This window comes from Cheilinus undulatus, linkage group 8, assembly GCF_018320785.1.
Source record: "Cheilinus undulatus linkage group 8, ASM1832078v1, whole genome shotgun sequence".
Taxonomy (NCBI): Eukaryota; Metazoa; Chordata; class Actinopteri; order Labriformes; family Labridae; genus Cheilinus; species Cheilinus undulatus.
Window position 1 is genome coordinate 48,108,763 of NC_054872.1, and position 15,589 is coordinate 48,124,351.

The following is a 15,589-nucleotide window of genomic DNA, read 5'->3' on the forward strand; positions in this document are numbered from 1 at the left end:
TGTTACAAATAAAATGAAGGAAGTGGCCTTTAAAATAATACATTTGATTTATCCAACTAGTCAAGTTGTTGTAAGATTTGGAGCGGTGGAGAGAAGAGCCTGAAACTGTTAGCCACTTATTCTTTGAATGTCTTCATAGTCGCTTATTTTGGTTAGATGTAGAGCAATTCTACAATGTACAGACTGGCTCCAATGTTCCAGTTATACCTTGAACTTTTTATATTGTATGGGAAATATTACATTCATAAGTGCAAGTGGAGTCAAAAGCCACCAAAAATACAACAATTTATAAAGGAAATAGAATATCATATAACCTCTTTACATGGAGTAAAAGACAAAACAGCAATGAAAACTCTGGACATCTCTCAATCCTGTAATATGCTTATTTAATTTCAAGGTACCCCAAGTGTTTTTTTTTACAATTGTATATAATGTATATACCAGGGCTAATCAATTACAATTCAAAAAGGTCCAGAGAAAATATATTAAACCAAAGGTCTGGAACATCATAATGTCTAACTTGAGTTAGTGTGATATGTGGATCTGGGTGCAATTTCAGGGACTTGTTGTGCTGATAAAACATGAAAATTTTCTTTGTCTACAGCTCACCTGTTTCTCCGTCTGTGAATCTCTCCCTTAGGGCCCTATGAAATCAGTTTTATTTTTTGCCAAAATCTATTTTAATATTTTGGAATTCCGTTTTTTAACCTTTCTACTAATTGTACCATAAAAAAGAGTGTCCTGTTTATGTAAATGAACATGTTCACCAATTAAATAGAAACAACCTTAAATTTATTGAAAAAGGGCCACAGTTGGCCCATGAGCCACAGTTTTGATAACCCTGACATTAAATAACTATAACCAGTGTAACCGTCAGATATTTCCAACATAAGACACATCCACGTGTATAATCACATCCTAACTGATGTTTCTAATGTAAATGAAGAAATCCTTCTGTTCTCTCAAACACAGAGTGAGAGTGACTTAATAAGACGGTAACATGAAAGTTAAAGGGATACTTCAACATTTTGGCACATTCCCCCAGTGCCATAATTCCTATAGTTACCCACGCTGATGAAATCAGCAGCGGTTATGTAAAGGGTCCCGTATCTTTCTTTCTTTGTATGTGTACAAGATAACTCGAGAACGGAAAGTCGGATCTTCACCAAACTTTCAGGGAATATTGGGATAGTGACAGGAAAGAATCTATTAGATTCTGGGTCTGGGTCTGCTGCCTCAGATGGCCATTCTAGTCTTAGTAATAGGTTTGTTTCCTTTAGTTGTTGGTGCAAGCTGTTTCTAGATCTGGGGGGACCGATATACCAGCTGCACAGCTAGCACTATGGAAGCAGATGGAATTTTTTGCTTTCCCTCATCAAACTCATCAAATTCACAATCCAACAACTCCAAAACGCTCTCATGGACAAGTTGTGACTGCACATTCACGATACAAATATACAAATAAGCTTGCTTTTCCTGCTCTCCATGGTAGTTGTTTTAGGTGAGCTTTCCTTCGATGATCAGGCAATAATATCCCAAACGAGGCCTGTTGCGTCCTGCCTTTGCCTTAAACGGTCTGCAGCGTTACCTGTGTAGCCAGGTTAGTGCATCAGGTGATATCAGTGTTAACCAGGTGGAGGAGGAGCCTCTGAGATTCAGATTTAACTGATGAGATGAGATGAGAGCTGCAGCCTCAGCGAGCAGAGCAGCAACTATCAGCACCCATCTTCAGGTGAGTTCCTGCTGTGTGGGATCCTGACAACATTTTTAAAAGCTGTAGAGATCTGAGAGACGCTCCTGCAGAGGAAAAAACAACTAACATTATTTTTATGTGCTTGGCATTTGCATATCTGCTCCTACATGCTAGTGTTTCAATTCTTGCAACGCTTAATTCACAGCAGCTTTGCATTTGACATTCAAAGGCATCTAATGAGCTCCCTGATCACGGAGGGAGTAAATGATTAACAGAGACTAATGAAGGAATGTGTCTCAGCATCAGTCAGCAAAGCCATGCAGCATATATCTGCTCTCAGATATCACTTTTGGAGTTATTCATTCACACTCAGGTAGAGAGCAGCGCTGCATTATTGATGAGAGCACGTCTCTGTGCATATAATAACAATAATAATAATAATATCTTGAATTTATATAGCGCCTTTCAAGAAACCCAAGGACGCTTTACAGGAACACATTTACATGGACAAACTATGTGAGGGGTAGGATGAGTGTAAGGGGTGGTTTAGTGAAGACTGTAGGCTGTGGTGAACAGGTGGTGCTTGAGACGTTTTTTTGAAAATGTCCAGAGATGGAGCGCTATGAATGTCTGCAGGAAGAGTGTTCCAGAGGGTGGGAGCTGCAGCACTGAAGGCTCTGTCTCCATAGGTTCGGAGTTTGGTTTTGGGCATGGAAAGTAGGCCGGTGTCTGAAGATGGAAGGTTGCGGGATGGTGTGTATGGATGGAGGAGATCAGAAAGGTACTGGGGAGCCAGAGCATGGAGAGATTTGTATGTGAGGAGGAGGACTTTGTAGTTGATACGGGACTTGATAGGGAGCCAGTGGAGGTGGATGAGGGTCGGAGTGATGTGTTGCCAGGGTCTAGTGCGGGTGAGAACTCTAGCTGCAGAGTTTTGGACGTACTGAAGCCTGTCCAGGGTTTTGCTGGGAACTCCAGACAGGACTCCATTACAGTAGTCCAGGCGGGAGGTTATGAAAGCATGAATGAGTGTTTCAGCCACAGAATCAGGGAGTGATGGTCGGAGTCTGGAGATGTTCTTGAGATGATAGAAGGCAGATTTGGTGACAGACTTTATGTGGGACTGGAAGGAGAGGGTGGAGTCCAGGATGACGCCCAGGTTTCGGACCTCGGAGGACGGACAGATGGAGGTCCCGTCCACATCGAGCATGAGATCTCCAACCTTCTGCAGCAGCGCTTTGGGGGCCACAACCATGAGCTCTGTTTTATTGCTGTTGAGTTTGAGTTGGTTAGATGTCATCCAGGCTTTGATGTCGTGGAGGCAGTTTACCAGGGAGTGGGGAGGGAGCTGAGTGGATGGTTTGGTGCTGAGATAGAATTGGGTGTCATCTGCATAAGAGTGAAAGCTGAGACCGTGTTTGTGAATAATCTGTCCAAGGGGAAGCATGTAGATGGTGAAAAGGAGAGGTCCAAGAACAGAGCCTTGAGGCACGCCCTGGTTAACTGGGGCGGGGGATGAGTGAGAGGTGCCGATGGTAACAAACTGTGGACAGATAAGAATGTTTATTAACTGGGTTAAATTAAAGGATTCATAAACAGATTTCAAGCTGTTTGATGACGAAGTTAACCAATCAGTGTTTAGGTCCCCAGCCAAGACAAGTTCACTCATATTAAACCTTGCAATAAAATCTGACAGTGAAGAAAGGGCCTCATTACATGCTGAGGGTGGTCTATAGCAACCCATAACTGTTATAGACTGATCCTGAGAAAAGTCAAGTTTTAGGGCAAGAAGCTCAAATTGCTTGCTGATGGACACTGATGATAGGATTGTAGCATGGAACTTATTCTTTACTTGGATGGCTACACCACTGCCTTTCCTGGGACGGTCCCAACAAAAGACACAACAGCCTTTAATTAATATCTCCTTATCGGAGACAGCTTTGGTCAGCCAGATTTCAGACAGGACAAGAATATCAGTGTCAGTTGACTGAATCCAATTTTTTACAAAATCTAATTTGGAGAGCAAACTCTGAACATTTAAATGGACAATACCAAGGCCACATCTGCTTCTGAATTCATCAGGGGCACCAGTTCTGTTCATAGTGGGGCCTGGATTTGGCTGAACATTGCCTGATAGAAGAAGTAGAATTAAGATAAAACACTTTCTCTTTATATTAAGTAATGATACAGAATCACCCTTATTTGACTTGGCAAGGTCAATAAATGATGCTTCTGTGGACATGAAATAATTTTTTAAAACAGAATTACACATTAAACAAAGCAATTTAAGATCATTTAAAACAGGCCCAGAGGACTCCAATAAAAATAAGATGAGACCAACCTTAGCAGTTAAACCTCAGCAGGAAGTTAATGTAACTTAATGCAAGCCAGAGATCTAAATCTAGTTGAGGGACAGGCCGGCCGCCCAGCAGGAGGTCCTTTTGTCCTCAGCTGGTTCATGAAGGTGGGGGGATGAAAGGACTCAGCACCCCCATGTAGGAGCTTCTCGTGTGTCTGTGGGTGTAAGGCGGGGCGTTTCAGCTGATTTGACTCTTGTTTAGATAGTGTGGGTTTCTCCTGGTTCTTAGGTTTGTTCAGCACAACTATCAGCTGCATTAAAAAGTTCTGAGCAGTATGACTGTGCATTCCCAGTATTAACCTCCTAAGACTCTGCATGCACATATGAGGACATTACATTTCAGCTTATCTACAACAAAGTGAAAATTGCTCTTAGAATTTTTGAGAAAATTGTCTGGATTGTCCATTGAAGTTTAAGTAATTTACTTAAAATATTTGGATATTTTGCTTTTTGGATTTTTTTGGGGAATTTGCTTAGAAATTGTAAAGTATTTTCATGGAAATTTTGGGGATGTGTTGTCATGGTTTGGAGAGTTTCGTTGGCATTTTTATTTGTTGCATTATTCATGGGAATTTGGGGTTTTTTTTCGTACATATTTTAGGAACTGCATTGGAAATGTAGGATTGTGTTGTCCTTTTTAAATTTTTAGGAGTTATTAAGGGAAATTTCAGGGGATTTGTTTAGATGTTTGGATGTTTCCATCATTTTAAAGAAATTTCCAAGAGATGTGTTTGTATTTTTTTAGAATTTGTTGAAATTTGTTGAAATTTTAGGGGGAATTTACATGTAAATTTGCATTTCTTTTTTAGGGGAAATTTTATTGGAATGATCAGGCTTTATTTTCACTGACAGATTTGAGGAGTATTTCAAGATATTTTGAAGTCATTTTTATGGAAATCGCATATTAAATTGTTCACAGGAATTTTATCTTTATGAAATTAAAGGAAATCTTGGATTTTTGGAAGAAAACAAAAATTCCAAGAAATTTTTCAGCAAGAACATGGTGAGATGAGTTTATGCAGTTGCTGAATATATTTTTATATATTTTAATTGAGAACTGCACTGAAAATTTAAGGTAGGGGTTGTACTTTGAAATTGAAGGAAGATTTGATTGAAATTTCAGGGGATTTTTGTTTAGAAGTTTGGATGTTTACATCATGTTTATGGTATTTCAGAGATTATATTTGTAAGTTTTTCAGAATTTGTTGAGAAATTTTGGAAGGAATTTGCCATTTTGGGGGAGGGGGGGATGTTTGAATGTTAAGGCGTTGTATAAAAAAAAGGAATTTTGTTATTTTTATGAAATCTGATGGAATCTTGGATTTTTTGAGAAAAAAAAGAAATTTTGGTCAAAAACAAGGTGAGACAAATATGTTCAGTTGTTTGCTAAATTTCTTTATTTGGGAAAGTTTCATTGGAAGATTTGGGTAAATTACTTGGAGTTTTTTTTTTGTTTGGTTTTTTTTTTCATTTTTTATGGGAATTTGGGAAATTTCTGGGGACTGCATTGGCAATTTTGGGGTAGGGATTGGACTTGAAATTTTTGGAATTTTTTAATGGAAATTTCCAGGGATTTGTTTGGATGTTTCCATAATTTTCATGAAATTTCTGACAATATTTGGGCCCTAAATCACTAGCTCAACTTTTTTTCTGTTACCCTCCACCTGACATGCACGCTGTTAAGACATTGTCTTAAGATTTCCTACCAGCCAACTGCCATGCACGTTGTAAAAAGCCATATAACAACAAAGCAAATGTCCACTGAAATGTTTTATGATGTTTTAACAAAAACTGATGGACTGCAGATGAGTAAAACTGCTCTATCATCAGCTAATCATTACCTTTGCAATAACAAAAGCCAAATAAAAATTGAGGTGGAAATGTGATTGTCTCCATCCTGGAAAGATCTTTTCACATCCTTTTGATCTTTTCTTCACTTTTGTCTCATTTTTTCCTGCACATTTAGAGTTACAGACATGACACATGAAAATCACTATAAAACACAAGCTCTGTGTCCTCCCCTGCAGTGTTGGGTGTGTCAGTGTGTCTCTGTGTGGGTGTGTGTAGGTGATGAGCTGCTGATGCAGGTGGCTGAAGCTGATGGGATCATTGAAGAGGAAGGTGCTGCTGCTGATGAGATCTGACCACTCCCCCAGCCTTTAAATCTCAGCTGCTGCAGTCTGCTCTCCCCTTCACCAGCCACTTCCAAAGAAGCCAGCAGCTCTGTGTGACCTGAAACTCTAGCTTTTGTCAGCTCAGTCATTAATTTTCTAGTATTCTTGTCAAAGCATCAGTGTTGCATCTCTGTATGTACTCATAAGATGCAAAAAATTCTGACCAATTGGAGATTTAGCTTCACTTGTAAATGTCTGCATGTGTGCACAGACCAAACGTGATGCATCCATGCAACAATGCAACAAATTAGTCCAGGATTTAGACCCAACTAAAGGAACTATCATGCAAAAACACCCACAGGATTAAAAGGATTTCTTTTTCATTGAAGGTAAAAAATAATAGTTAGCAGAAGTTCTCTCTCTCTTTCATCTTCGATGTTTTCTTATTTGATAGATGATCAAGCTACAAGCTGAAACTTAACTCTGATGAAAGCAGGCACAGGATTCAGTGGAGGTGATGGCTGCTCAGAGCAAATGTGTGCCTGCAGAGTGACTTCTCCAGAGATTTCCATCTCCAAATTACTTTTCAGCCTTTTGTCCTACTTTCAGGGAATTTTGCAATATGCATTTATTTAGTGCATCCTTTGGAAACCCGATCACTGCAGGGATAGAGACTTTATCTGCACCGGGGCAGCTGCTGGTCCTCTGAGTCAGACTTTATGACTGATGTGATCTAACCTTTCCTTGCAGCACAACCAAAATGTACAAAGATCTCCTTAAAACCTGAAGTTTAGAATTAAAGCGCTTGTTTCAGTGATGACTTTCTTTCTTTGTCCTTCTAGACTTAAACTCTACCAAGGACTAAAACATGGCACCCTCACTGCAGCAGAGTATGAATGACCTCATCAACTTGTTCAGGTCCTACTCTGGAAAGGGGGGAGACAAATACAAGCTGAACAAATCTGAGCTGAAGCTCCTGTTACAGGAGGAACTGAGCGATTTCCTGGCTGTGGGTTTCCATCCCATTTCATCTTCATATTTGTGTTTTCAAGAAAGTGCTGTTGTGTTTTAGGATTTAAATCCAAATATGAAACCCTTTCTTATATAAATTAAGTTATTCACCTCAGAAGAGAGGCAGTATTGTACTCTTAAGATAACAGACAACCTCAATTCCAAAAAAGTTGTGGCGCTGTAGATCAAAACAGAATGACTGTCAAATCTCATAAACCCGCACTTTATTCACAGCAACACATCAGATGTTGAAACTACGACATTTAACTATTTATTAACTTAACTGATGAGCTTATTCTGAATTTGATGGCAGCAACACATCTCAAAAAACAGGGACCATGTTTACCATTGTGCAGCATCCTTTCTTCTTTTAACAGCAGTCTGTAAATGTTTAGGTAGTGAGGAGATCAGTTGCTGCAGTTTTGTGAGAGGAATGTTGTCCCATTCTTGTCTGATATATTCTCACTGCTCAACAGTCTTGGGTCTTCTTTGACAGATTTTTATTAACTTTATGATGTAATGCTCCATAGCAAAGTTTAAGAAGTAGGACAACAACTCAAACACCCGTCTTACTGTGTTTCCATGAATTAAACCTCACCATCTCCTTCCCTTTCCCTCTTCTGTTTCCCAACCCTCCCTCCTGCCCCTTTTCACTATTTCTCTCCTTTCCCTAATCCTTAGGGCTCTAAAGGGGCTTTGTTGTACACAAAGCTAAACTTGCCAACCTGTCCCTACTTTTCTGAGATGTGTTACTGCCCTCAAATTCAAAATTAGCTCATATTTTTCAAGTTCTACTGTGAATAAAATATGGGTTTATGAGATTTGACAATCATTGCTTTCTGTTTTTGCATTTTACACAGTGCCCCAACTTTTTTGGAAACTGTCTCTAAAGTTGGGACAAAAAGTAGGGAAATTAGTGTTTGATTATTTTTTTTGTTGTAAAAATGCCTCTCAGCATTAAATCTTATACCGTTGGAAAGCCTCTTTATTTCCCTTTTAAATAGTGCCACATTTGTAAGGAGCATGCATTTGTGGGATGAGCAGCAGAGCTAAGTGTGTGGGAAATTTGCCAAATCTTCTCTGCCAATACAAGCTAATTATGTGGTCACTACTGACTCTTGCTTTGACACCCCAAGACGACAGTTTTGTCTATAGATTTGCACTCAAGGTTTGCCTTATGGTATGACCGACAGCCAGAACAGACTGCACACAGCCGACCTCCGGTCTCATAGGGCTGCCAGGAATCCTGCCATGACTGCCCTGCACCATCAGGCCCATTTGTGCTGGTGTCAGCACTGCAACCTGTACATTCACCACACTATGAAATAGTCATGGAACATTATGAGATGGAGATGTTTTAAAGTTAAATGCAAAGCCGGAACTACACTCCAGACATGGCTGCTGCACTGTGTCACTCCGTCCAGTGGTTTACTCAAGGAATAGTTCTGAGTATTTGCTTCATGTGTCGTAATGTTAGATAGTTATACGTTATTATTTCATAGCGTGGTGAATGTGCAGATCACAACTTGTCCACGAGAACGTTTTGGAGTTGTTGGATTGTGTATTTGATGAGTTTGATGAGGGAGAGCCGGAATAGCATCTGCTTACATTGAGTTGGCACAGCAGGTCCAAACTCGGCAGCGGCCGATCTAAAAATAGCTTGCACCGACAACAAACCTATTACTAAGACTAGGGATTATGGCAATGGACGAATTTGCCAAAATGTTGAAGTATCCCTTTAAAGATGACAACGCTCGCCCCCCACAGTTGGGGGTCTTATTTTAGACTACCGTAAAATACCAAATAATCACCGGGTCCCAATTAACCGCCGGGTGTGGCAATACATTTTGACAAATAAACGCCTGTTCCAAATAAACGCCGGGTGTAATTTATTTTAAGCTCCGATATGTGACTGAGATGAGATGAAAACCATATAGAATCAACTCTCAACTCCCCCTCCATTCCTGTTCTTCTCTGTGTTTGACTCATGGTTTGACTGTTTGAGCTCCATAGCTCCGGCCCTACTCTTTACTCCTCCTGGATGAGAATGTCCGCTGAATTGAATACCGATGATGGCAAAGTGCTCTGGAGTGATTTTGCTCTGCTTTTCCACTGAAATCAACGGCCGAATCACAGGCAAGAAAACACTTCATCTCATCATGAACAAACTCTACAAGGGACTGAACACCGCCGTAATTCCGCCATTGAATCAACTTCTCACTGAGCTGAGATACAGAAGCTACAGCAGCCAATAGGAACGCTCCCTCTGACCTGAGCCTGATTGGCTGCGAGTACTAGCCTCCTTATTGGCTGGGGCACCCCCCTCCCATGCTGGTTTTCTCAAGTGAAATAGCAGTGCCAGGAATTAAACGGCTGTTCCAAATAGCCGCCTGGTCCCAAATAAACGCCTGGTCTGCTCAGTGATTGAGACAAATAAACGCCCCGGCGATTATTTGGTTTTTTTAACCGTACGTCCAGAATTTGGGAGTGGAGAGGATGGAATGGCCTGCCAGCAGTCTTGACCTCAACCCCACTGAACACTTGTAGGATCAGCTTGGGCGTGCCAGAGTGACCGACACAACCACGTTGGCTGACTTGTTACAAATGCTGGACAAAGAATGGGATGCCATCCCACAGCAGTGTGTGACCAGGCTGGTGACCAGCATGAGGAGGAGGAGCCAGGCTGTTGTGGCTGTGTATGGTTCTTCCACACACTACTGAGGCTCCTGTTTGTTAAATGAGTAAATTGTAAAATTGCTAATACGTCATGTTTCTTCAAACTTCTATCATGGAATCTACCAAGCAGTTATCGGCAGAATTAGCTGTTTGGTATTGGCAGAGAAGATTTGGGACATTTTTCACAGGGGCAACCCACTTACTCGGCTCTGCTGCTCATCCCACAAATGCATGCTCCTTACATAATGGGCACCCTTTAAAAGGGAAACAAACAGGCTTTCCAGTGGTATAAGATGTATTGCCAAGACGCACTTGAGGTACCTCCCTCTCTGAATGGAAAACTGAGAGTTTCTTCATTTTGGAGTTAACAGAAGGGTCGCACATTACTGCCCATTCTCTCTGCTGGCAGAACTGACGTACTGTGGATTTGAGATGTCTCAACTTGTGCAACATCTTAAATCAGTAATTCTCAACACGTGGCTCTAGAGCCAGATGTGGCTCCTGTATGTCTAAATTTGAAATATTATTCCCCCCTGAAAAACATAAAAAAGGGAAACTTTGACCTCAGAATTAGCCATTGCAATTTGTTTCCCACACTTCTAGAGTAGGCTTCATTTGTCAAACTTAATTATCAACCTTTATTTTTGTGTCTGTATATTTCCATTGGTCTTATTTGCAATTTTTTGCCTTTTTTTTTTTTTTTTACCCTTTTTCCCCACTTATAATCCATTTTTGCTTCTTTTTTTTTGCCAATTTTAGTCACTTTTCACTCATTTTTTGCCACTTTATTGCTGCTTTTTTTACCATAATTGCCCCCTGTAAGTCATTTTTTTGGCATGTCTCTCCCATTTCTGCAACTTTTTCCTCAACATTTTTTTGTCACTTTTCACCCAGTTTTTGCCATTTCCTGCCTATTTGATCCCTGTTCACCCATTTTTGGTCATTTCTTTTGTAGCTTTTTGACCTTGCATTTTTCCCTTTTTTGCCCATTTAAGGTGCTTCTTGCCATTACATTTCACTTTTTCTCATTTTCCCCAAAATTTTTGCCAATTTGAGTCGTTTCTCACTCATTTTGGCCACTTTTTCTCCACATTTTTTTTCACTCTTCACCCAGTTTTTGCCATTTTCTGCCTATTTTAATCCTGTTCACCCTTTTTTGGTCACTTTTTTAAAGATTTTAGACCATTTTCTTTTTTTACCAGCTTTAACTTATTTTTATTGCCACTTTCACCCACTTTTCACCACTTAGATTGTGGCTCTTGCAAAGGCATTTTTCAATAATTTGGCCCTTTAGTTGAGCAGGGTTGAGTAACACTGTCTTTAATGATAGTAATAATTAAACCCTGTTAAATTTCTATCTTGACAGTCCTGTGTTTTTGTTTCAGGCCAGCAAGGATCCCTCTGTTGTGGATGAATTCATGCTTCAGCTGGATCAAGACAGGGATGGAGAAGTGGATTTCAAAGAGTTTGCCTACACGGTTGTTTCATTCACTGTCGCCTGCCATGAATCCTTGTGATGACATGTTTAAGGACTACCTCCTAACTAATCATAAGTCATGCTGGATGTAAATTTCTGGGTCCTCACTGACAACACCTTGTAATGTTGTAAAGACGGATTATTGTTAACCAGTGTCACAAGTCTTCATCTTAATAAAGATGTTCACTCTTCATATGTCTGCTCATTTCTAAAGCTCTGCCTTTAAATCTCACAGAGATGACAGAAATCTGTCTCTTCAGGCCAGCTGAAGTAGAAAGGCTTCTCCTGTCAGGGTTAGATCCAGATTTATTATACTCAGTAAATCTGAATGAATAGAAAAATTAAAGATGAACACTGAGAGCTTATCAGCAAGCTTGAGCACCACCCAGTGTCTGATGGAGGAAATCCATGATGGATGGGTGCATTATGAGGTTTGGACGTCATCGCTTCCTCCTGCTCTGGCTGATCTTTCTGGTTTGTTCTGAAAGGAGAAAAAGCTGGTGAGCGTTTATGTGACGTCAGTCCTGAAGCCTCAGAGATGCTCTTCTCTCATTTAACACACACACACACACACTGCTTCTGTTTAAAAGAGACAATACTCTGAAGTCATTTCTTTAAGCTTTGAATACAGACATCTGAGGCTTTTATCAGAGCATTTAGGTGTTCTTTGCATCACATTCATACATCAGCTGCTTAAAATATCTGGAAAACCTGAGAGTTTTATATGAAAATAAAAATGCATCCATTAAAAATGCATGCATACGTAGAAAAAATACATTCCCAAATAGAGCATCTAACAGTTCAATATGAACTTGTGTGAGCTGCACAAATCCACCTCTGCAGCACCGGGTCAGTGGCTGATTTTTAAAGAGTCATAGCTCACGTTTTCTGAAATAAAAAAACAAAAACTTTCCACATGTTTGGTACTGGACAAAATATTATATCTGGGCGGGCTTGACTGTTTAACCTTTCGATTTCCTCTTAAATTTCCTCTTAATTTTGATGCAGCTATGACAACATCCTTTTTTTTTGTATCTGCTTATTGCAACACCTCACTGGAGATAAATCATGTTCACAGCCAGCAAAACATGTCAGCACCACTATGAAGGTTGAATCTTTCTTAAAATGATACCATCATATTAAATTAGCATTACAAAAACTGACTTACATGCAATCATTGGCACAACCAGGGTCTAATTATCTGATTATCTAGGACAGGGATATCAAACTCAAGGCCCGTTGTACAGTTACACCCGGCCACCAGATCCTATCATTTCTTTATTATAACTGGCCCACTGGTTTGAGGATTCTTAACTTTGCATCTCAGTTATGATGCAAAGTTATGGTTTTGACTTTTTATTTCATATGTTGACATTTTCAATTCACAATTTTGACTTTTTGTCTCATTTTTTGACCTTTAAGATCCTCAATTTAAAATTTTTAAGCAATATTTTGACATTTGAAACTCATGGTTATGACATTTTTTTTTTTACATTTTGAAATTTTTAGCTCCTTATTTTGACTTTAATCTCATAATTTGACCTTTTAGATCCCAAATTTGAAATTTTAAGTTGTATTTTGACCTTTAAAACTCCAATTTTAAATGTTTTTCTCACACTTTGAGGTTTTAACCCAATGATTTTGAATTCATCTTGTATTTTGACTGTTAAGAATCATGATTTCATCTTTCTATCTCATATATTTGCCTTTTAAAAACATTATTTTGACTTTAAATGCCATCTTTTGAACTTTTTGAGCTAATAAGTTTGAATTTTTATCAGATTTTGAGCCTTTAAACGTATCATTCTGACCTTTTGAATCTCAAAACCCTTTATCATCAGTGCTAAGTTTAAGTTTGCATAATTCATTGCTGGTAAAAATGAGTTTGACAGATTATGGTTAAACGTGGGCCCTGCTCGGCCCTCAGGTTGGACAAAAATTCATAATTCGGCCCCTGCTGTGATTAAGTTTGACATCCCTGATCTAGGAGGTTTAACTGTGCCATAGTGTACCTTTTTAGTGAGATAAAGCTGGCATGTTTTGGACTTCATCATCAATAAAGCTATTAAACCAACGTTGTTATATAGCAGCCATGTAATCAAACTGATCTAGAGCTGAAGTATTCTGTTCCCTCTGAAGGTCAGCTTCCTGTAACTCTCATTTTCACTCTGACTCATACTTACCTTTAAATGTTTCCACTGGTTTACAGTTTGTCTAAAATAGTGACAACAAAAATCCAGAAGACCCTCACAAACCACCGGAACTTTCACACCTGAGAGGATGTGTGTGTGTTTCTGTGTCTGTGGTTGGTGTGTAGGTTGTGCGTAGGTGTTTCTAGTTAATGGCTCGCCACATGGGGAGGGGGAAGTAAAAAAATATGTCAGATTGAGGGAGAAATAACTGATTTTGTTCGACATATGGTGCAGAGGTACCTTTAGGAGCTTTGTATGTTTCATAAAAATAAAAGTAAACTTGATGCTACTTTGAGTGAGTTTGGCTCATGTTTTAGTCTGATTTCAGTTCCTTTCAGTCTTCATCTTTGCAGATGTAGGTTACCACAGTCTGGCAACCAACGCAAGCAGATGTGGCAACCCAGAAGAGAGCAACCACAGCATGTGAGAACAGGTGATGCAGAGACACCTCCTGCAGCTCTGTGACAATCTGAAAATAAATCGAGCAAAATATTCTATAACACAAACAAAAAAGAACAGGATCAAAATAAAACATGTTTGCATGTCACAGCATGAGGGAAAACCAGAGACACAACACTTCCAGCTCTGTCTGAGTCATCTTCTTCACAAAGAGACTGCATCTGCCCTCATATGGGCGGTTAAGATTAGTAAGATTATTCAGACTATTCCTTTAAACAATAGCTGTGTCTGGATTCAGGGAGCATCCTTCAAAGAACTCAGCCTTAAGATCACTTCATACTGTGTTTCTGCAGTTTCCCCCTTTCTAATCAGTCTTTGTAATTCCACAGCTGTGAATCTTCAGGACGTGCCAGAAGCACCGCAGCAGAGCTCACTCTCAGAAGAACAGATCAACCCAAACATCTACATCCATCAGGACAACACCCTGTAGACGGTGTTTGGAGGGGAGTTCAGTCTGTCCCGTTCATTATGGGCCAATCAGAGCAGAGGTGCACTGCTGCAGGGAATAAACTAACGTAAGCTCAACAGACAGATGTTCACATGTCAGTCACTAATCTTATCAGTGGATCCAGGAGATAAATCTAAACTCAAAAAAGTCTCATCTGAGTGTGAGTGTCTTCAACACAATAGGACGCGCTTTATGATCTCTGAAATTTCTAAGTCTGCTCCTTATAAATCGACAGCTTTTTAAACTCAGAAAAAAAAAAAAAAAAATTTCTGAAAAATGATCGAATACTCAAACTAAAAAATTTAGAGTGTGTTTTTGAAAATTAAGGACTTTTTAAACTTTTTAGGACTATGGAAATTTGAAGTTTGTTTTTTAATTCATGAATTTTTAAACTAATACATTTAGGTTTTTTTCTTGTTATCATACAACTTTTTAAATTCTGAAAAATTAAATCTTTTTTTTAATTTTAGGAAATATAACTTGAGAAATTATATTTTTTCACATATGTTTGTGACTTTTTATATTCCAACATTTAGAGTACTTATCTTGAAAATAAAACCTTTAAACTAAAACATTTAACAGCTCTCTTTTTCAAGAATTTGACTTTTTAAACTTTAAAATTTAGGGTTTCTTTTGTAGTTTATGACTTTCGCATCTAAAATATTTAAAGGTTTTTGTACATATGTGTTTCTTTATTTTAACTTGAAAATTTCAGTGTTTTTTTTTCTTTAGATTGTCAGCTTTAAATTCTAAAAATTTACTTTTCTTTTCTTTGAATTTAGGATTTTGAAAACTTAAGAATTAAGGTTGTTTTTTTTTTTGTAAAATTCAGGACTTAAACTGTAAAATGTATTTATTATCTCTTTATTTTTGCAAATTTCACAACTTTTTGAAATGTTTTTTTTTGTAAATGTATAAATATTTTAACTTGAAACTTTCAGTTTTTTATTGTTCAGATTTTCAGCTTTATAATCACAAAATTTAGTGGTTTTCCTTTTAATTTAGAACTTTTAAAAACTTAAGATTTTTTTTTTCTGTAAAATATAGGACTTCTTTAATTCTAATTTTTTTTTTGCAAATTTCACAGCTTTTAAAAATCTTTATTTTACATTTATGACCTTTTTAACTTAACAATTTAGTGTTTTTTTTTCTTTTAATTT

The 15,589-nt window shown here is 38.6% G+C and overlaps 1 protein-coding gene across 1 annotated transcript; it reads left to right on the forward strand.

Annotated features, from left to right (window-relative positions):
* The first annotated feature begins 1,685 nt into the window (after window positions 1-1,685).
* Window positions 1,686-11,377, forward strand: LOC121514131 (protein S100-A1-like). The gene is made up of 3 exons (XM_041794225.1): window positions 1,686-1,732; window positions 7,009-7,175; window positions 11,239-11,377. Exons 2-3 carry the CDS (start codon window positions 7,035-7,037, stop codon window positions 11,368-11,370), a joined length of 273 nt encoding a protein of 90 aa, XP_041650159.1. The 5' UTR covers window positions 1,686-1,732; window positions 7,009-7,034; the 3' UTR covers window positions 11,371-11,377.
* Window positions 11,378-15,589: the final 4,212 nt, after the last annotated feature.